At 33.5% G+C, this 21,872-nt stretch overlaps 1 protein-coding gene across 1 annotated transcript in view; it reads right to left on the bottom strand.

Annotated features, from left to right (window-relative positions):
• The window catches only part of SPAG16 (sperm associated antigen 16), an 864,330-nt gene that overhangs the window by 223,619 nt on the left and 618,839 nt on the right, over positions 1 to 21,872 (bottom strand). Inside the window, exon 15 of the mRNA XM_065880870.1 lies at positions 3,192 to 3,318. Within this exon, the coding sequence (XP_065736942.1) occupies positions 3,192 to 3,318 (127 nt within the window). The remainder of the gene's footprint in view (positions 1 to 3,191; positions 3,319 to 21,872) is intronic.

Below are 21,872 nucleotides of genomic sequence, written 5' to 3'. Positions count from 1 at the left end.
GATTTCTTACAGCAACAGAAAAGCTAACCTCGAGATGGTGATTCACATATCTTTAAATCTTTTGATCTTAATTATATATGCATATATAACATTATATGTAGCTTTATTTGCTAGTTAACTATTTAAATTATTTTGAATATTACATGAAAATAAGACTGTATTAGGATTTCCTCATTACAGAATATAATTAACCCTTTGAAACACATTAGAATATAGTAAGACAGTTATCTCCTCCATTATTTCTATGAGGAAACTTAGTTCAGGAAGATTAAGTAACTTGTTTATAGTCTAAAAGGTGGGGAAGAGCTAAGGGTCTGAATTATAGTCTATATTCTTTTTCTATACCACTGGTTTTCAAATATTATCAAAGATACATTTCAAAAATGATACACTATGAGAAGTCTCAATTTTAAAACAAAGTACCATTTCACTAGCACATAATTTACTTTTATCAGTTTAAAATAAAAATATTTATGTATGAGGTTAATATATAATGAGGAATCTTTAATATACATAAAAATTTGAAATCAAATATTATGGACCACAATTTCAGCCTTTAATGACTACTCAAATTTATTTGTATACCATGTTGGATTTGCAGTGAAGGAATCCCTTATTTATAAAGATAAGCCATTGTATATGGAAACAGCTCTTTTTAAGCAGCACACCTCATAATTTCAAGATGCCCTTCAATTAAACTGATCCAGAGATATGAGATATGATGAGAAAATTTTTGTTTCTATGCTGATTATTTAGAATATCTAAAAACTATGTATATGAGTCGTTTATATTAAATTTCTCAGACCGAATACTGTCAGTACTTCCACATATATTATATGATATTGTGATGACACAGCATGTGTATTATCAACGACTTTTCTTCAGGCCCAAGGAGGAAAGCTTGTATTGGCTTGCCACTGGGAATAAATATAAGTATGTCAAATGAAGAGTATTTTGAACTTATTAAGTTAGATTTGATCTTATCCTCATAGTTCAAATATTTTCATGATATCTTTTTATACTTTTCTTTTAAATCATCTTTTCCTGAAGAAATGCAGATGAGAAGAGATCTATGTGTCCCTGTCCTTATTTCGATTTTGTTTTGCTCTTGTCTTCACTTTTCTTTACTCTCTTGAGATGAATATAATTTCTGGTATTTAACTTTGTGATTTCACCTCTCTGTTCAGACCCTCAATAGACCTCGTTTGCTCTACCTAGTTCCTTCAACTGCTGATATATTTCAAACTTTTAAAATGACGAGTCACTGAAGACTTCTCCTCAACAGAAGCACAAATTTCTCAGTATTCAATGAGAAAAAGACACTGATTCCTCAAACACGTAGAATTAAAATTAATTATAGTACGTTCCTTGAAGAAATGGTCAAAGGGAGGGGAAGGTCAGGTTGAAATTATATTCCTTCAAACTGATGAAGCGTTTTCATTAACAGGGTCCCTGGTTTATACTCTTCATCTTTTATGTTTCTCATTGTTCCATCCTTGATTCTGACAGTTTTTTTTATATTAGTGTACCATCAAGTATATAGCAGTCATGGAGAAAAAAAAAGAGGTTTGTTGTACTAGGGGCTTTAAGATGATATTGACTTGTATGACAGTATGATAGGAACTGACATATATTTAAAATAAGTTTGCCTGACAATGCATAGAAAAGAAATTTTGGACTGGATGACAAGGACAGTAAAAGGCAGTGGCAACATATTTAACAATTATGACAGTAAAATATGTACCTAGTATTAGTTGTACAGCATTTCAAAACACCCTTTAACTTCTATTATTAGAAAGTACAGCCAAAAGTTTTGAAATTTCAGAATTCAACACTCAAGGCCATGAGTACTTAGATGCTACCTCAAGTTAGTAAAAAGGGATTTATGGATGTGAAAATGTTTGTAAAAACCAAGTTAAAGTTCCTTTAGAATTATGATGTCAATGCATATTCTATATATCAAAAAGTATAAATTGAAATACTAAGGGGCCTTTACATTATAAAATTAAATTCTCATAGTTGGGATCTTTTATTCTGTACAGTGCTTTCTGTTTGAATTCTAGCAGAGCATAAAAGTCTTAATGTCAAGAACTTTACTAACATATTTTTAAGGAAGTCATATATGTGGTTCATATACCAATCTGCAATGGGAACACAGCTTCAAGTTTTTAAAGAAGACAAGCTTACTGTTTTCTGAATTTTAGATATGTGATGTCAATATCATGAAACCAGTTCCATGAAACACACAATTACCTTATGGCTTCAGAATTGCTTCTAGTATATTCACACTTTTTGGACTATTTTTAAATAGAACGTCATTATTTCCTTTATATATATTCTATCTTTATTTCTTTGACTAAAATTTGAGCTACTCCAAATAAATATCAAAGATTTTTAAACCTCTCAAAACTTAAAAAAGTTTAAAACGTGTATTACAACAGCAAAGGTAAGTTATATCAATAACAGATATATGTTATTTAGCATAGGCTATCATTAAAGATAGAGATGTAATTGTAATTTTAACCTTTTAAATCAAGTGCAATCATTGTGTGATTGTTAACATCAGTTGCTACACTCTTCATCATCAGCAAGGATAAAATAATTTACCTCACCGTTAACGGTTATATTACTGCAGAAAAAATGCTAAACACAGATAATAATACTACAATTATTACCAATTAATATAATTATTATTGGACACAATTTGCAACAAGATGAATATATATTTAAAATTAATTGTAAAATCTAGAGAATATGGGGTATTACTAAATTATTATAAAGTATTCCATTAGTTTCAATTTTATTTTTACCAAACTTTTGTTCTTCCCTACTTTTAGCTATTTTACCTTCAAAAAACTCAATTTACTTACGTTGGATGGTGATTCTAAGGGATATAGACTCCAAATTTTGCATGATGCTGCTAGGAACTTGAGTAATCTAAATTAGCACACACTTATCTCCTCTATTATTTCTTCCTTTACATATGTGATAAATATAATGCTTTCACTATATGACGTGATATATATCATATGATAAATACAGCATAATGTAGTATATTCTAGTATAATATCAAGAACAGATTTTTAAATAGAAGGAAATGCAAAAAACATAAAGTGGCAATAGAAAATAGTTTCAGAACAAATACTAAAGCTGTTAGCTTGGTCAAGAATGTTACACAAAAAAGATCCTACCTGATGAATCAAAGTTCACCTCATTGCCAGGACTTGGACCTACATCAATGGACACAATTGGTAAGAGCTTCCGAAAATCCCATAGCTTTGTAACTCCACAGGCATCACAGGATGCGATCATGTGACCCTTTAAAGTATTAAAAAAGAAGAAGAGAAATGTATATACATACATATATATATACATATTACTTATATACAAATATATATAGAAACTCAGACCAAAAAAAAAAAAAAGAAAGATTTCTGTTACAATTTTATTAAATACACAAGAATACATTCCTCTAAACTAAAAAGTATTCATTATACCTTTGTCTTTGACATAAAAGTATTATAAAATGACAATTTAAATATATAAAATCCTATACTAAATTTTAGAAGATGATTTTTTAGGAAATCACTTTGATGATTTTAATTACATAAGATGTAATAAAACAGAACTATACACACCCATGCAATTTGTCTAAATATATACATATCACATATGTGATATGTGATCTACATATAAAAACTATATATGTAAAATATTGCACTAAAAGCACACTTCACTTTATATGCTTGTAATTAGTTAGTATTGATAATTTATAACTCAGAGTAAAAATAAAAACAGAGGTAGGAAAACAAATGGACAGGAAAGAAGAGTTTTATCATAGTGGGTAGAATCACTGGGGCCAGGTAAAACTGATGGCAAGGAAGCAGTGCCTATTGTGTTCTGTTAGGCAAAATTATTAGAAATATTTGGGGCTATTTTTTTAACATGTAGTGGAAAAAGGAAGAAGGTAATTGGATAAGGGAATGGAAAACAAAAGGAAGGGTGGATGGATTCAAGTGTTACGGAAACAGGGGCGGATATTTTCCCAGTATAGAAGTACCAGCCCAGGTGCATCAGTTTGGAGTTCAACGTCTGTCTATATTCCTCTTGCAGGCCTCTCAGGAGATACCTATTCAGCAGCTACCTCATGTCAGAGACTGGGATATAGTGATGAATAAGAGGGTTTCCATCATTCTGTCATTTAATTTCTGTGTCCACTGACCAACTAAATATGAGTGCTGGTCACATCAGGTTTATGTACAATGTTTATAAGTCATTATACTCTTTCCAATTCGATATACAGTTTCCCTTTCAGATCCAGTTTAATTTTTTTAATGTCTAGTCAAAAATCAACCTCTCATTATTTTCCTCCTAAATATTCTAAAATGTTAAAGATAATAACTTGATTATTATACAATTTTCCCTATTACCATTTTGAACTAGCTCGCATACTTTTTTTTCTCATTTACTCCTTGATTTCTATCCTTTCTGTAAAAAAACACAAAAACAAAAAACTGCATAGTGTATTACAGTCCGAGTGGATTTTTTGTTTTTTTTCCCTAAATACTCCAGTAGTACAACAAATGCCACTAGTTTTAAAATTCTGTAACTGCTGTTACTGGCAAAGCAATACAATAACCTTTTCCTCAAGCTAATAAATGGGATATTCAATCTTTTTTACAGTTTAAAAAGAACATGGAGAACTTGGAATGTTTTCAAATATGTAAACGTGTATTGTGAGAATTGTGAAGAATCAGTGAATTTAATTTTTAGAAAAGAACAGTTCTCAGGATTATAGGGAATATTAATGTTAGAAATTATAAAGGACTCTTTTCAGCTATAAGGGTTTTAAAACGTCTTTCAGAGGTCGCAGAATGGAATCTTTTTTCAACTGTGAGAACAGAATAAATTTTAGTCAGAATTTAATTTGAAGGCACTTCTCACTAAAGTCAGGTTATAGACTTCATGTCCTTTCCTTGCCTAGATTCTATGAAACAAAGACAATCTTAAAGTGTGCTTTATACCACTGAATATTAAATTTTTAGGAAATATACTAAAGATAAAAAAAATAGTCCATCATTTTCTGGGTGAAAATTAGTACTTAAATGGGTTTAATATTTTTATATTTAATTTTTACCACTGTCAAATAATCAATTAATACAGTTTGATAATACTAAAATAATAATAGTCAATACTTATTAAATGCTTCTAATAACCAAGTGCTGTGCTAAATGATTTATTAATAAATAGTAGATAGTATTTTAAACAATTTTGAATAACTAACATCATATAGCCAAACTTTTCCATTTCCCAAGGAACTTAAAATTCATGACAATATATGCATTATGGTAAAACAAATATAATAACTTATAAAGTGGTAGAAATAAGTTTGTATTCAGATTTGATAACTCGGTAGCTATACTTCCAGTTAACCAGAGAGGCAAATGCAATGCCTATCATAGTACCGGGAGCATAGTAGAACTAAAAAAAAATTTGTTGGGACTTCCCTGGTGGGGAAGGGAAAGAATCCACCTTGTAATGCAGGGGACGCAGGTTTGATCCTTGGTTAGGGAACTGAGATCCCACATGCCACAGCCCAACTAAGCCTGCGCACCACAACTACTGAGCTCGAGCGTCTCAACTAGAGAGCCCACGTGCTGCAAACTACAGAGCCCATGTGCTCTGAAGCCTGAGTGCCACAACTAAAGAAGAGAAAATACCCGCACACCACAACTAGAGAGAAGCCCGCGTGCCACAATGAAAGATCTTTCATGCTTCAATGAAGATCCCATGTGCCGCAACTAAGACCTGACGCAGCCAAAAATAAAAACATTAATAAAATTAAAAAATTTAAAAATATATATTTGTTAAACCAGTAGATGATGAATGCCTCATGGGAGTTTACCTAGAAGTTTTACTTTAGTCCAAGTACTTCCACAGCGGTCTTAAGGTAATATTGATTCTAACCCTGATGGTTCTGAATCAGTTAGATAAAAGATGCAGAGAATCCAAAACCAAAAACTTGGAATATCAAGATCTTGTATCCCTCCTCCTCCAGCCTCAGGTGAACTGGAACCATTTGCCATTCTCCTTCCATAGGGAAGAAGGATATTAAAATATTACTAATCTAAACCACACAGTGTGAATTTTGAGGGATCTGAAGATGGAGGGTGTGGAAAAGGAATTAGCTGACAACCTGAGGAAAAAACAAATATTTTATCTAGAATTTATGTCAGGTAAGAAAACAAAGACTAGTTATAGTTAGGCACTTAACCTAACCAAGAAAGAAAGATTTGAAAGAAAATGTGTTTTGGAGAAAGGTGGAATTGTGACAATTTTAAAGAAAGTAAAAACTCAAGAGTTTTGGAAAACTATCTAAAATGTAATTCTGGTTATGTCATTGGTACCAGTACTGGCTGAGGAGGAAAGGTGATAAAGATGGTTGCACTGAAAAGTTCTCGGAGAAGTTTGGATTCAGACAGATGGTTGTTTTTGTGACACTGAATCGCCAGCACCCGGCTTAGTTCCTGTGACATGTTTGGCATTTGATCTTGAATAAATCATAGAATAATATATGAATAAAAAATGAATATAAGGGGAGTAGAGAGTAATCAATGTTGACTACATGCAACTATAATGGATTTTTTTCCACAATATGGTAAATGAGCTGAAGCTCAGAATATTTTTTTTTTTTTTTTGGTTATCACAGACTCAAATAGTAAAACAAAGCAAGTGGAATTTAGGAAAATGGATAAAGGATACAGTTGAGATGAAAGTGAACAGTCACGATTCCTGACTGCCCCTTTTAAGCCTTCCCATTTCCAACTTAAAGATCGTAGTGAGAAAATCCATATGGACAGGCAGTTAATAAGTTAGAGTAGAACAACATAAAACCAAACTAGCTTCATCTAGGCTGCTGGAAATATACTGGAAAAATATTTAGCAGTACATATCAAGGATCACAAAGGTTCATACTTTTTAAACTTTTAAGGCTACTTCTGAAATTTACTGTAAGGTTTTAAAAAAGTTATGATCAAAATATTAAAGTAGCACTATTTATAAATAAAAAATGGAAACAAGTGAAATTTGTAATAATCTAATATGGAAGAAATAAATCTTGTGCTGTTATGGATCCAGAGCACTGCCAGAGGCATCTTTTATGCAAACTTGATACCAACAGTGGCAGGAAGACAAGCAGACTGAGCTATCTCTCTGCACAGTGGTTCCAAGCATATTTATATATTATAAAACAAAGAAAGAAAAAAGAGAAAACCAGGATGCTAATGATGTCACTTATAATTTAAATGAATGATTAAAAGACTATTTTCATAAGCCTAGAGTATTCCTTAATATAGACATAACTTACAGCTTTATATAATTTTCAAAAACAGATTTTACAAGTTTGGGCATTACCATAGGTTTGGGGTTAAGAGGCTATTTTTCAGGTAGTGTAAGAAATGTCATAGAGCAATATTCTATATGAGATTCCTTATATCTTTATATTGTATATCAAGAAGAAATATATAGAATCTTAATTTATTATAAAAAAAGGTCCAATTTGATTATACTTTGTACCTTCATCCTGATGAATCAGCTAAATCAGCTAAGTATTTTCTTGGTTCAACACACTATGTTCATATATATATATATATATATATATATATATATATATATATACACACACACACACATTTATTTTCCCATCTTTTTTTGGAAAGTGAATTTACGGAACATCTAAATAAGCAAACTATTTTTAGGGTTGTGACATTACTTCTTCTGCAAAGGCTCTTCAAGGCTGAATAAAACAATATATATAATTGTTCTCTTCTCAGAGTTATACAACATAATAGAAAATTAAATGAATGATTATATATCAACTATGCACACATGAGAATGCTGTAAACTCTGTAAGTGCAGGTACTTTGGCTTAGCAGTACATTCCCATGACCTTGAATAGAAACCAATAAATGTTCAATAAGTAATTGCAGATGAATAAATACCATAGATGAATTATTACAAAGCCATAAAAAGAAGAATTACAGAAACAATGTAAAACATGGAAAAGTTTATAGTATACTGTTGTTACACTGATTAAAAATATACAATACATACGGTGCAGCGACTGAATAGGGAGATATGTTTATAAAAAGTTGCCCTATATATTTTTTAGGACTTTATTTTTTTAGGATAGTTTTGGTTCACAGCTAAATTAAAGGCAAGATACAGAGATTTTCCATATACCCTCAGCCTCTACACACACATAGCCTCCCCCATTTACAACGTCCCCTCCAGAGTGGCAAATCTGTTACATTCGATGAACCTACATTGACACATCATAATCACCCAAAGTCTGTATTATTACAATTCACTCCTGGTGTTGCACATTCCATGAGTTTAGACAATTGTATAATGACATATACCCACCACTATGGCATCATCCAGAGTATTTTCCCTGCCCTAAATATCCTCTGTACTCACCTATCCCACCATACCACCCCTGCCCAACCCCTGGCAATCACTGATCATTTTGCCTCTCTATCTAAACTTTACAAGCAGTTTGTCTGTATCCACAGAATACCTTTTCTTGATTTTTACTGGGATTGCACTGAATCTACAGATCAAGTTGGGAAGAACTGATATCTTGACAATACTGAGCCTTCGCTTCCATTAACATGGAGTATCTCTTCATTCACTCAGTTATTTTGTTTCATTCACCAACGTTTTATAGTTTTCCTCATATAGATGTTATACATATTTTGTTAAATATACTTAAATATTTCAGTTTTAGGGGTGCTAATATAAATAGCATTATGTTTTAAAATTTAAATTCCACTTTTTCCTTGCTGGTGTATAGGAAAGCAATAGACTTTTGTGTATTAGCCTTGCATCCTGCAACCTTATAATCACATATTAGTTCCAGAATGCTTTGTTTTTGTTTTTACTTGTTTTTTAAAATTAAGTCTTGGATGGTCATATCATCTGTGAACAAAGATAGTTTTAGTTTTTCCTTCTCAATCTGTGTAACTTTATTCTCTTTTTTTTTTTTTTGGTCTTATTGCATTATCTATAACTTCCTGTACAATGCTGAAAAGGACTGGTGGGAGGAAATATCCTTGCCTTGTACCTGATATCTTAGTGGGAAACCTTTAGTTTCCTACCATTAATAATAATGTTAGCCATAAGTTTCCTTTTAGATATTCTTTACCAAGTTGAGCAATTTCCCTTATATGCCTAATTTACTGGGAGTTTTTAATCATGAATAGGTATAATATTTTATGAAATAGTTTTTCTGCATCCATCGATATGATCATGTAATTTTTCATCTTTACCCTATTGATGTGATGGATTACATTATTTGATTTCCAAATGTTGAACCAGCCTTGTATACCTAGGATGAATCCCATTTGGTCATAGTTTTTACTTCTTTTTATACATCATGGGATTCAATTTGCAAACATTTTGTAGCAGATTTTTGTATTTATGTTCATGAAAAACAGTGGTCTGTCGTTTTCTTTTCTTGTAATGTCTTTCTCTGATTTTGGTTGTAGGGTAATGCTGATCATAGAATGAGTTAGGAAGTACTCCCTCTATTTGTATTATCTATAAGAGATTATGGAGAATTGATATAATTTCTTCCTTAGTTTGTAGAATTCACAAGTGAACCCATGTGGGACTGGTGCTTTCTGTTTTGGAAGTGCATTAACTATTTGGAAAGGTAATATGATTCAACTTCTTTAATAGATACAGGCGTATCTAGATTGTCTATTTCTCCTCATGTGAGTTTTGGCAAATTGTGTCTTTTAAGAAATTGGTCCATTTCATCTAGGTTATCAGATTTGTTTCAAGGCAGATTTGCTGAAAACAAATTCACTCAATTTTTGTTTATCTGAGAAAGGCTTTATTTCTCCTTCACTTTGAAAGGATAATTGCATAAGGTAAAGAATTCTATGTTGGTGTTTTTTCTTTCAGCACTTTAAATAATTCACTCCATTTTTTCCTGGCATCGTTTCTGAGGAGATGTCATATGTAATTCTTATCTTTATTTCTCTATATGTGAGCCACTCCCCTCTTGTTTTCTTTCAGGATTTTTTCTTTATCTTTAATATTCTATAGTTTGAAAATGATATACATAGATCTAGCGGTTTTTGTTTGCATTTATCCTGCTTGGTATTTTCTGTGTTTCCTGGGTCTGTGGTTTAATGGGTGACATTAATTTGAGGATACCTTAGTCATTATTTTTTCAAATATACCATCTGTTTCATTGTCTTCTCTTTCTGGTATTCCCATTACATGTATGTTTTACCTTTTGTAGTTGTTCCATAGTCCTTAGATGTTCTGTTTTGTTTTGGTTTTGGGGGGTTTTACTTCTTGTTTTGTACATTTTTTTAAAGTCTTTGTTGTCTTTGTTTTGGTTTTTGATGATTCTATTGATATGTCCTCTGTGTCAGAGGTTCTTTCTTCAGTTGTGTTCAGCCTATTAATAAGCCCATCAAAGGCATTCTTCATTTCTGTTATATTGCTTTTCTCTCTAGTATTTCTTTTTGGTTCTTTCTAGGATATTCATCTCTCTGCTTACACTGCCTATTTGTTTTTTCATGCTGTCTCCTTTATCCATGAGAGCCCTTAGCATATTAATCATAGATGTTTTAAATTCCTGGTCTGATAGTTCCAACATCCTGTCATGCATGTCTGGTTCTGACGCGTGCTCTGTTTCTTCAAATTATGTTTTTTGGCTTTTGGTATTTCTTGCAATTTTTTCTTGATGGGCATACATGATATACCAGGTAAAAGAAACTGCTGTAAATATGCCTTTAGTAATGTGGTTGTGAAGTATGGGGTGGGGCAAGTGTTCTATAATCCTATGATTAGGTCTTAGTCTTTTAGTGAGCCTATGCCTCTGGACCATGAACTTCATAAGTGTTTCTCAATTTTTCTCTCACTCTTAGGTGGAACAGGTTGGCTAGAGTGGGCTGGAACTGGGTTTTTCCCTTCTCCCATGTGTAAGGCAAGCCAGCTGTAATTGTTTATTTCCCTTCCCCCACATTAGTTAGGTGCTGATAATACCCCAGCAGGTTAAGCTCTGTGTATATTTTTTGTAATGAGGAATTCTGAGTAATCTGGGTAGAAAATCCTTTAATATTTTAAATGTGGGCAATAATTACAAATAATTAAATTATTTAAGAATAAAAGGTATATATTCTTCAGATTTAATTATCAAATATATTACTTTTTCTTTAATGATACTTTAAAATAAATTCAGGAAAATTATACACTTGCATATTGCATTATAATTTATCTTATAGTAAATCCATAAATAATGCCACAGCTAATTCTCAGAACTATATGAGGAGTCAAAATTTAATCTTATCTCACAATATTCAACTAAATAAATTTTAGAAAAATTAAATAGTGTATTGAAGGACTTCTAGTTGAGCAGGTCTTAAAAAGAGAGCTATAAAATGAGACAAAAAATAATAATAGTTAATACTAATTGAGTAATAACCATGGGCCACTCAGGGTTCTGAGCATTTATATACACATATGCAGGTATTATACACACATGCAGGTATTCTCCACTTTTCAAAAGTTTGCTTTACACTATTTCTCTTTTATGAAAGATCTACATTATTTCCTGCTTTTGCTAACTGAAAGAAATCCAAAGAGGATTTTCACATTTACAAAAAAGTTAACTGCTTCTTTGCTTTATGCCATTTTGGCTTATGCAAGTTTTTAAAGGAATGCTCAACTTTTGGATAGTGGGGGAAACCTGTATACAAATATCCCGTAATTTTAAAAAAACAAAAACAAAACCAAAAACTACTATGAAATAGGTTGCTATTAACACCCCCATCTTATGGATGAGGAAATTGAGCCACAGGAAACTTAATTACCTGGCCACCACCTATGCAGTTTAAAGAGGAAGAGCCAGGATTTGGACTTGTTTGGCTCTAGAATATGCGCTAATCACTAAGTTCTACAATGTGTCTCAAAGAGAAAGTTTGCCTAAACATTTATTTTTAAAAATATAAGATCTCAGGAACTTCCTTGGTGGCACAGTGGTTAAGAATCCACCTGCCAATGCAGGGGACATGGGTTTGAGCCCTGGTCTAGGAAGATCCCACATGCTGCGGAGCAAGTAAGCCCGTGAGCCACAACTACTAAGCCTGCACTCTAGAGCCCACAAGCCACAACTACTGAGCCCATGTGCCACAACTACTGAAGCCTGTATGCCTACAGCCCATGCTCCACAACAAGAGAAGCCACTGTAATGAGAAGCCCGTGCACAGCAACAAAGAGTAGCCCCCACTTGCCTCAACTAGAGAAAGCCTGGGTACAGCAACCAAGACACAACGCAGCCAAAAATAAATAAATTTATATTAAAAAAAAAGCAAAGAACCAAAGTTTTAAAAGTATAAGATCTCAAAGAATGATAAGGAATAATAAAAATAATACTCATTACAGAAAAATAGAATAGAAACATAAAGTAGAGACTAGAAATAAAACCATAGGCTTCTGGGCTATGGGTTTAGGAGCAGGCCCTAGTTATTCAGCTTCAGTAGGGTATCAGAGACTAAAAGTACTTTGTGTCAGATGGGAGATAAAAGCCTACATATCGTTAAAGCCATGGATACTGTAAGTTTTCTTAAAAATATGAAGCTGACAAAAGTTGCTTTCAAATCTGTTTGAAGCTGCAATTTATTTGAAGGTATATATTTAAGGAATCTGGAGTTATACACAGTGTTACAACTTGGATCTGAACCAAGTAACACATGCTAATAACTTGCTCAGTGGTTTTCAATCCTAGAAGGCAGGATACCTGAATCATAAATGTAGGACTTATTCTAGGATACCCTGAGGCTATTGGCCTGGGAGACAAAGGAAACAGCTACAATACTGAAAGCTCTGAAAGAGTAAGCACAAATAGAGAGCAAGAGAGATAAAGAAGCAAAAAGAAAGAACCACTTTTCTTACTCTACTCAAAAGTAGCCACAATTTTTTTTTTTTTTTTTTTGCAGTACGTGGGCTTCTCATGGTTGTGGCCTCTCCCGTTGTGGAGCACAGGCTCCGGACGTGCAGGCTCAGCGGCCATGGCTCACAGGTCTAGCCGCTCCATGGCATGTGGGATCTTCCCGGATCGGGGCACAAACCCGCGTCCCCTGCATTGGCAGGGGGACTCTCAACCACTGCGCCACCAGGGAAGCCCTACAATTTTTTTTCATGATAGGTAAAGAGATCTAAAGTTATTAAGCCTGTCAATAATTGGAAATAAAGTTAATCTGAGTGCATTAAAATTACAAAAAGACTGAAAAATATTTTTAAATAAGTATGAATCTCAAAGATGTTAATGAAAATTAATACTCATTAAAGAAAAAGAAATGAAACCAAAACAGTCTAAAATGACTTGAAAAAAACAAGAAAATTGAAACATTAATCATTGAAAACAAAAGGCTCAATAGATAGGAAATACTTTAGAATAGACAAAGTTGAAAAGAGAGTTAGTGAATTGGAGATTGTACTGGGAAATTCAGCTAGATTGCATATGTAGAGATAAAAAGATGAAAGCATTCAGACCAGTAGGAGATGTAGGGGAGTACGGAGCTGGATATTCCAATATATTACAAAAGAAGAGCATGTACAGACAGGCAGAAGAGCAGTATTTGAAGGTATAATAATGGAAACTTTTCCAAAATTGAAGGAAGATATATTAAAAATAACAGTGCATTCCAAGTATTGAGCATGATATATAAGAATAAAACACACCTAGAAACAAGCAATGAAAGTATGGAGCATTATGAATGAAAAAAAAATTATCTACAAGGGAAAAATTACAGATTATTTATAAAACAATTAGATTGATAACAAAAACTAGATGTTAGAACTAGTGGAATAATGTCCAAATCGTGTGGGAAAATAAAATTCAATCTAAATTTGTTTACTTAGCTAAATATGACTCTGGACTAAATGTATTTTAAACATTCAGACTATAAAAGTTTAAATATAAACATCTTATGGGAAGAACTATTAATAATTATATTTTGCCACAACTATTAATAGTTATATTGTCAGGTGATATAATGGTCAGCACAGATACTGAAAAATCAAGAAACTTTAGTCAAGGTTAGTTAACTGTTTGCTACAAAAAAGAAATGTCCAAACCAAATCCTAACTCTAACCATCCTAATCTAACCTTAATTTTAATCTTAATTAAAAAAAAAAAGAAATACATTAAAAAGAAGTAAAGAAAAGAATAAATGGGAAACACATAAGTTGTGATAGCAATAACAATGAACATACAAATAATTACACATACACACACACACATAAATAGGCTATACTTAACAACTAAAATAGACAACAAAAATGTTTAGAAAAACAGAAAATAAAATCTTATGCAAAATACAAGAAAAACATTAAAATAAGAACAGTGGCAAAAAAAATATTCAGAGTAAAAATAAAAGAATTTAATTATTAAATACTAATTAATAGGAAGCTGGCAAAGGAATATCAGTATCAGAAAAAAAGAAATTTAAGTGAAAAAATTATTACTAGAGCTAATTGAGATCAAGTGATTTTCCTAAAATTATCTTAGTAGAATAATTTGGAGTGAGGATTCAAGCATATGTCAGTTGACTTCAGGGTCTGTGATTTTAACATATATATATATATATATATATATATATATATATATATATCATGTAGCATAATATATCACAAATGCTTAAATATATTTAATATATTCTTCCATTAGAATATATTTAAGTGAGTTAATAACTCAGATCAATAGTTGTTCACAAAGATGTTCCTCACAATATTATTTATAAGATGGGGCAGTAGAAATATAAGAAATTAGTTGTTCAATAGATAAAATGATAGATACACAGAAGCACATGTATATATACATATCTTTATATAGATATAACTGTAACATATAATTATATAACTAAACTATTATTTAACTATGGGTGGCATTTCCAAAGATTATTAATACAAAGGAAAACATACATATGGTAGTGCAATAAAGCAGCAGAGTTACTTACAGTTATACACACACAGAAACATATGTTGAAAATAAGATTGGTTGGACTAAATAATAATTATCTTTAGGTGACAGGATGAATCATTCTTATTTTATTTGTTCCTTTTCATATTTTCAAAATTCAAATTTCATGGAACTAGTATCTATTAATTAGTATAATCAGAAAAATAGTTTTTAATAAATAATGAAATCAAACCATCATACACAATATGATGTCAAGTCAAATGATCTAATTTTCATTAGTGATCCTGTCAAGTGATCTAATTTTCATTTTCTAAATATCTACTATGTAAAATGGGCAAGAAAGAGGGGTCATCAAGCAAATGGCAGATACATTAAGCCCCAGAAACATCAGCTGCTTTCAATACATGAAGGTAATGACCTGCAGCTTGGTATTAAGGTATAACTATAATAAAATGTTTAGGCTCATTAGCAGGAAAATTAGTATTTCAAACATTTTTAGTACTGATATATTAGTGTCTCTCTTAGGACAGGCTTGTGCAGCATTAAGCATTAGCTCATTACACTCTTCCCTCAGTACCTTAATGGCACAAATAAGCTAAAGAAATTATGGAATTAGAATGGAAACAGAAGGTAAGTTTTGGGAGTGTTCAGAGTGTGAGGCTAAATAAGGAAGGAATAAAAAGCACTGGAAAGATGTTGATAAGATTGCTGTTGTCAGCATGTACTTCTTCTCTATGCCATTGTCAATCAGTTAGGTATTAATAACCTGAATCACCAAGCATGCCCCAGGGATATGGGACCTGGACATCTCAAACAAGTACGTAGCATCTAGAGTACACAACACTGCACTACATAATCATGATAACCTGTTCAAAGTGATTTCTATTTAATATCTCATTGAAACCTTCATTTCTATAGTTAGGTTATACCACCAGATTATTCAGATGAGAAAATTGAGACTTAAAATACTATACAACTTGCCTAATGGCATTTTGTTAATAAAATGTAGATCCAGGATTCAAATCCAGAAAATCTGACCAAGTGTCCCAGATCTTAAACGTTTAGCAAGGAAGCTTTTTGCATGCCTTGACCTAGATGCTTTGGAGAATAGAAGCCCATAAAGTCCCATTTTAAGTGCTTAAAGAGCATAGTCTGTTATGGAGGTAGAATGCCCTGAAAGAGCTAATGTTACTGTAACAGAATAACAACAAATATGCATTAGCAAAGAACAAATTGAGCAAGCAAGTGTTAATTTAAAAGGCAGAAGAATAATTAGAAACAGATGAAGACAATTAATGTATATAAAGGAACAAATATTTACTGAGCTGTACTCTGTCACTGGCTTGGGGTCATGATCTAGAGATACAATAGATATAAGCTCTATACAAATACAATGTTAAAGGCAAAGTTAAATGCCAGAAGTAGATAAAGGGTTATTTCTAGTAATAATTGACCACCTAACCCAAGCCTGTGGGATCAGAGAAGCTTTCCTCTAGGAATGCAGTCCTAGGATAGGTCCATTAAGTGAATGCACCTTTCTAGAAACAGTGACATTTTAAGTAGGTGCAGATTATGAAGAGATATTAGTGGACAGAAAGCGGGAGGGCATCGTTAGTATTGAAAATGGTACAATGTCAGAATACAAAGCAGAGATTAACATATTTCACTAGGGGGAATTAGGTGAATTTATGATGAGGTTAGTAATGTGTAAAAATTCTGAAGAGTTTTTGGAGCTCACACTGAGAAATATGAATTTCATATGATATAAAAAGTTGTTACGTGTTTTGAACATAAATATTGATATGTTAAAAAGAATGAAGGCCAGTAGTTTCAGTGAGTTAAGCAGGTACCTAAGTACAAAATTGTCTCTCTGAGACCCTGCAAAACAAGTAAACATGACTTTCCTGTGGTTTTCAAGTTTGTGCCATAAGTCTTAGCAAGAATTTGACTGAACCCAGGCAAACTTGTCTGGACCAGTAGGAAACTTCTTCATTCATCAAAGAAATATTGATGGAGTTCACTAGGTGTTAGACACTGATTTAAGTGGTAGATAAACAGGAGTGAACAAAGCAGAGAGAAGTCCTGGACTTATGGAACTTGTATGCTTCTGGAGAGAATCATACGATAAATTAAATAAATCAGTAAAATATGTGGTACGTTAAATGTTAACGGGATTTATGGGAAAAAAAGTGTAGACATGGAATACCTGGCAGAAAGAGTGTTAAAGCATAAATAGCCTGAGTCAAGAAGGGTCTCACTAGAAATATGACTTCTGAGTTCAGAGCAAAAGGAAGAAGAGTGATCCAAGAAAAGGAAACAGTGAGATCAAGGCCCTCTGGGCAGAAGTACTGAACATAAATAGGCTGGTGTAGCTGGACTTCAAAGTCCTTGATTCTACATGAAGTCAAGAGAAAAACAAAAATCAAAACAACACTGGGCTATGTGTTTGAATGGATTGAATAGGACTATATTTGGAGATCAAGTGGAAATGATGACAGTTGTCATTAAGTCTAGATTGCTAGGTGCAGAAAGAAGTGTTCCCATGATTTCAACAATGTCTACGTACTTACGACTCCCAAATTTACACGTCCAATTGACATCTCTATTTTGAATTCCAGATCTTTATTTTCAAATACCCACAGAGCATTACTATTTGGATATTCCAGAGATACCACAAGTCAGCATATTCAAAGCCAAGTTCATCTTTCCCTCAAACTTGATCTTTCTGCTGTACTTTCCATTTCAATAAAAGGCTTCATATCCCATTCAGTCAGCAGAGATTGTCATCCTATTCTCCATCACTCTCCTCTCCAATCCTGTCCAGTTGAAGCAGGCCTCCACTCTCCACAAATCCCTCATTTCAGGTCCTCCTCATCTCACGCACAGACACGTGTAGTGAACTCTGCTTCAGCCATGTATTTTTGCAGTTCATTTTCACAACTGGTTCTCAGCCAGGGTGATTTTGCCTCCTGGAGGACATCTGACAACGTCTATAGAGACATCTTTGATTATCACAGCTGGGGGACCTACCACTGGCATTCAGTTGGCAGAGGCCAGGGATGTTGATCAATATCTTATAATGCACAGGGCAGCCCATCCCCACCCCTGGATTTATGAAATTACCTCATCCCTAATATCAATAATGCCATAGCTGAAAAATTAATGGCAGAGTAATATTTTCTAAAATACAAATTTGAGCCCCTCCTTGACCTGCCTCCTTCCTGCCTCTCATCTCCCACAACTTCTCTGCGCATTACTCTGCTCTACTCCTTGAATACACTATGCTCTCATCCTTTTCTTCTCACTATTTCTACTGACTAGGATGCTGATTTGCTATTTCTTTCTCTGTTAAATATTAAATATATTTTAAAACTTGGCTCTAACACAACTTCTTCTAAATTATTCTAGGGAACGTAAGGTATTCCTTGTCTTGCTCCTGAAGAACCATGTCATAAAACTTACACAACAAATTGTAATTTTTTGTACACACGCATGTCTTTTCCTTCTAGACCTATATTGTGTAATTCTACTGGCTACTGAGTACTTCAAATGTTAATTACTGCAACTAATTTTTAAATTTAATTTAATTTTATTTTAAATCGACATTTTGGGCTTCCCTGGTGGCGCAGTGGTTGAGAGTCCGCCTGCTGATGCAGGGGACACGGGTTCGTGCCCCGGTCCGGGAAGATCCCACATGCCGTGGAGCGGCTGCGCCCGTGAGCCATGACCGCTGAGCCTGCGCGTCCGGAGCCTGTGCTCCGCAACGGGAGAGGCCACAACAGTGAGAGGCCCGCGTACCGCAAAAAAAGTAAATAAATAAAATCGACATTTTCTCATGTAGCTAGTCACAATCATATTGGACACTTTAGACAAAGAACAGTTCCATCATTACAGAAAGTTTACTTAGATAGTACTACTGTAAATCTTTTGTACTCTGGGGCTTATATTATACACTTAAAAATATTGAAACGAATGAGTTAATGAATCATTATTTCCATAGCTGAATCATCAGAGCAAAACTTTTCCTAATGCTTATGATTGACCTCTCTCAAGAATTATGCCAGATATTCCCACTGATCTTTAATTTGCTATTTTTGGTATCTAAAATTTGTTGCATTACATTGATAGATAGCTATCCACGTTGTGTGTAGATTTTTATTCTTTAATTATATTGTAGTTCATCAAGGAGCAGGACTAAATACTTTACTTGGCTGAATCGCCCACAAAACCTAGCATAATGCCCTTCATTCTGCAAATGCTGAATAAATTGAAAGCACAGTTCTGGTAGAATTGATGACACATTAGCCCAACTTCCTGTCTGCCAGATATGGTGCAAAATTAGTGGATTTCTGAAGGTAATGGGGAGAAGAAGGTTTAACAAATCACTGAGAGTCTTTCTAGTTTAAGGACAATTTTTGAAACTAACGTTTTATTCAAGGAGAAATGGAAAATCCCTAACATGGCATATGAAATTAATGCATTCTGCCTCTGGCAATGAGCCCCTTCTAAAAGCACTAGAGATACATTTTCTGACTCTCATGTGAGTTTACTTCATTTTCAGTGTCATTATTGGCATTATTTCAGATATTCATGTATGAGATCTTTGTCTTGTAGGTCCTTGATGTTTTCTTGTGATATGGCTTGTCACACTGCAATACTCATTCATGATATATTTACATAGTAACATGCTGACTATAATGTCAAAGTAGGGCAAGAGGATTTTTGGAATATGAAGGAATAAACCAAAGAGGTATAAAGTAAAAACTAAAGCTTAGTACTTAATATGTGAAGAGAGAACAATATTAAATCATTTCAGTTTGGCATTGCTGTGTACGTCAAAGGAAAGATTTCAGTTTTGCTGCTGGGTTTGCTAGTAAGTATGGAGTCAAAAAGGATCATTCAAATTTCAGAAAGACCAGATGTTGAAAACACATTCTTGTTTCTCTTAAAAGCCTTCTAACTGATATATTCAAATTCAATAGCTTTTCTCAATTTCTAAAGAAAACATTAGTGACTATAGACACATTTCTGAAAGAGGATATAAAGGTGGTCCAGATCAAAGTCTCCCACAGATTAGAAAAGTGAAGACTTGAGAAATTAAGGGACTGGTTTAAGCCTTCACATGAAATCCATGGTCCAATCAGGACTATAATTCAGGTTTACTACAGACACACTGTCAACCTTTATTTTTTATGGAAAGAAGGGCTAACTATAAATTTTAAAAAGAATGTCATTATCATTAAAGTCACATATCTTCTGATTAAATCTGTTGACAGTTAAAGGCAGATGATAAAAAGACTCCCTCTGTCAGTCACAATGGAGAATGGAGTAACAGGGACCGGGTTTACTCTCCTGTGTGAAAAATCCAAAAAAATGGTCAAGATACAGGAAACAATAGTTTGCAAGACACCGTACATGAGGCAACAAAGGTCAATAACCACTGAGATACAGGAAATAATGATGTGAGCCATAGAAGATTGCTGTGACATGCTGCCTTGATAGTTTCTAGTCCACAGCACAGGGAGAGGGAACTGGACAGTGCATGGCTGACTCCGAGGTTGAGGGGATAAAGCTGAGAGTCCAAGGAAACAAGGCAGCTCAAGTTTGCAGAGCAGAGTACACGAGGAGAGAACCCTGGAGATCTGCAGAGCAATTTCTTCCAGTATTTAGCTGAGTACAGATTGGCAAGTGCATTTGAGGAAACTACCCAGAGGCCTGGAAAAGAACCACTTGAAATGATTAGAGGGAACAGGGAAAGGCACTCACGTAAGGCTGGGAATTGTGCCTGTCCCAGTAGCCAGACTGAAAAAGTTCAAGATTCAGGGGCACTGTGTGGACTAGAGCACAAAGAAGTGTCTTGCTTCAGAAATGGGGAAATAATTAACTCTAGATTAAGAATGGCTGCAGTCCCACCTAACAAATCTTAAGAGCAGACATGAAAGAACCAATTTCTAAGTAATTTAACAGAAAAAAAGCTCAAGAATATTTATAGGAATACAAAAATATCTAGCACCTAACAAGATTAGTTAAATGAATTTATGAGGTTCATGTAATATTGGCCAGAGGTTTGTCAATTTTGTTTATTCTTTCAAAAAACCAGCTTTATTGATCTTTTCTATTGTCTTTTTTGATCTCTATTTTATTTTCTCTCTGATCTTTATTATTTCCTTCCTTCTGCTGACTTTGCGTTTTGTTTGTTCTTCTTTTTCTAATTCTTTTAGGTGGTAGGTTAGGTTGTTTATTTGAGACTTTTCTTGTTTCTTGAGGAAGGCCTGTATCACTATGAACTTCCCCCTTAGAAACGCTTTTGTTGCATCCCACAGATTTTGTAAGGTTGTGTTTTTTTAAAGATTTTTTTGGATGTCTTTTTAAAGTCTTTATTGAATCATTTTTACAGTCTTTCCTGAATTTGTTACAATATTGCTTCAGTTTTATGCTTTGGTTTTTTGGCTACGAGGCATGTGGGATCTTAGCTTCCTGACCAGGGATCAAACCCGCACTCCCTGCATTGGAAGGCAAAGTGTTTCATTGTTGTTTGTCTCAAGGTATTTTCCAATTTCCTTTTTGATTTTTATCACTGACTCATTGGTGTTTTAGGAGAATACTGTTTAGTCTCCATGTGTTCGTTGCCCCCCCACCCCCGGGGTTGAGTTCTATTTTCATACTGTTGTGGTCAGAAAAGATGTTTGAAATAATTTCTACCTTCTTAAATTTGTTGAGGCTTGTTTTGTGCCCTATATGTGGTCTATCCTAGAGAATGTTCAAAAGAAGGTATATTCTGTTTTTTTGTTTGTTTGGTTTTGTCGGTGGGGGGGCACATAGTGTCCTGTAGATATCAATTAAGTCCAACTAGTCTATTGTGTCATTCAGG

The sequence above is a fragment of the Phocoena phocoena genome, chromosome 7, assembly GCF_963924675.1.
Source record: "Phocoena phocoena chromosome 7, mPhoPho1.1, whole genome shotgun sequence".
Lineage (NCBI taxonomy): Eukaryota > Metazoa > Chordata > Mammalia > Artiodactyla > Phocoenidae > Phocoena > Phocoena phocoena.
This window is presented reverse-complemented; position numbering and strand designations above follow the sequence as displayed.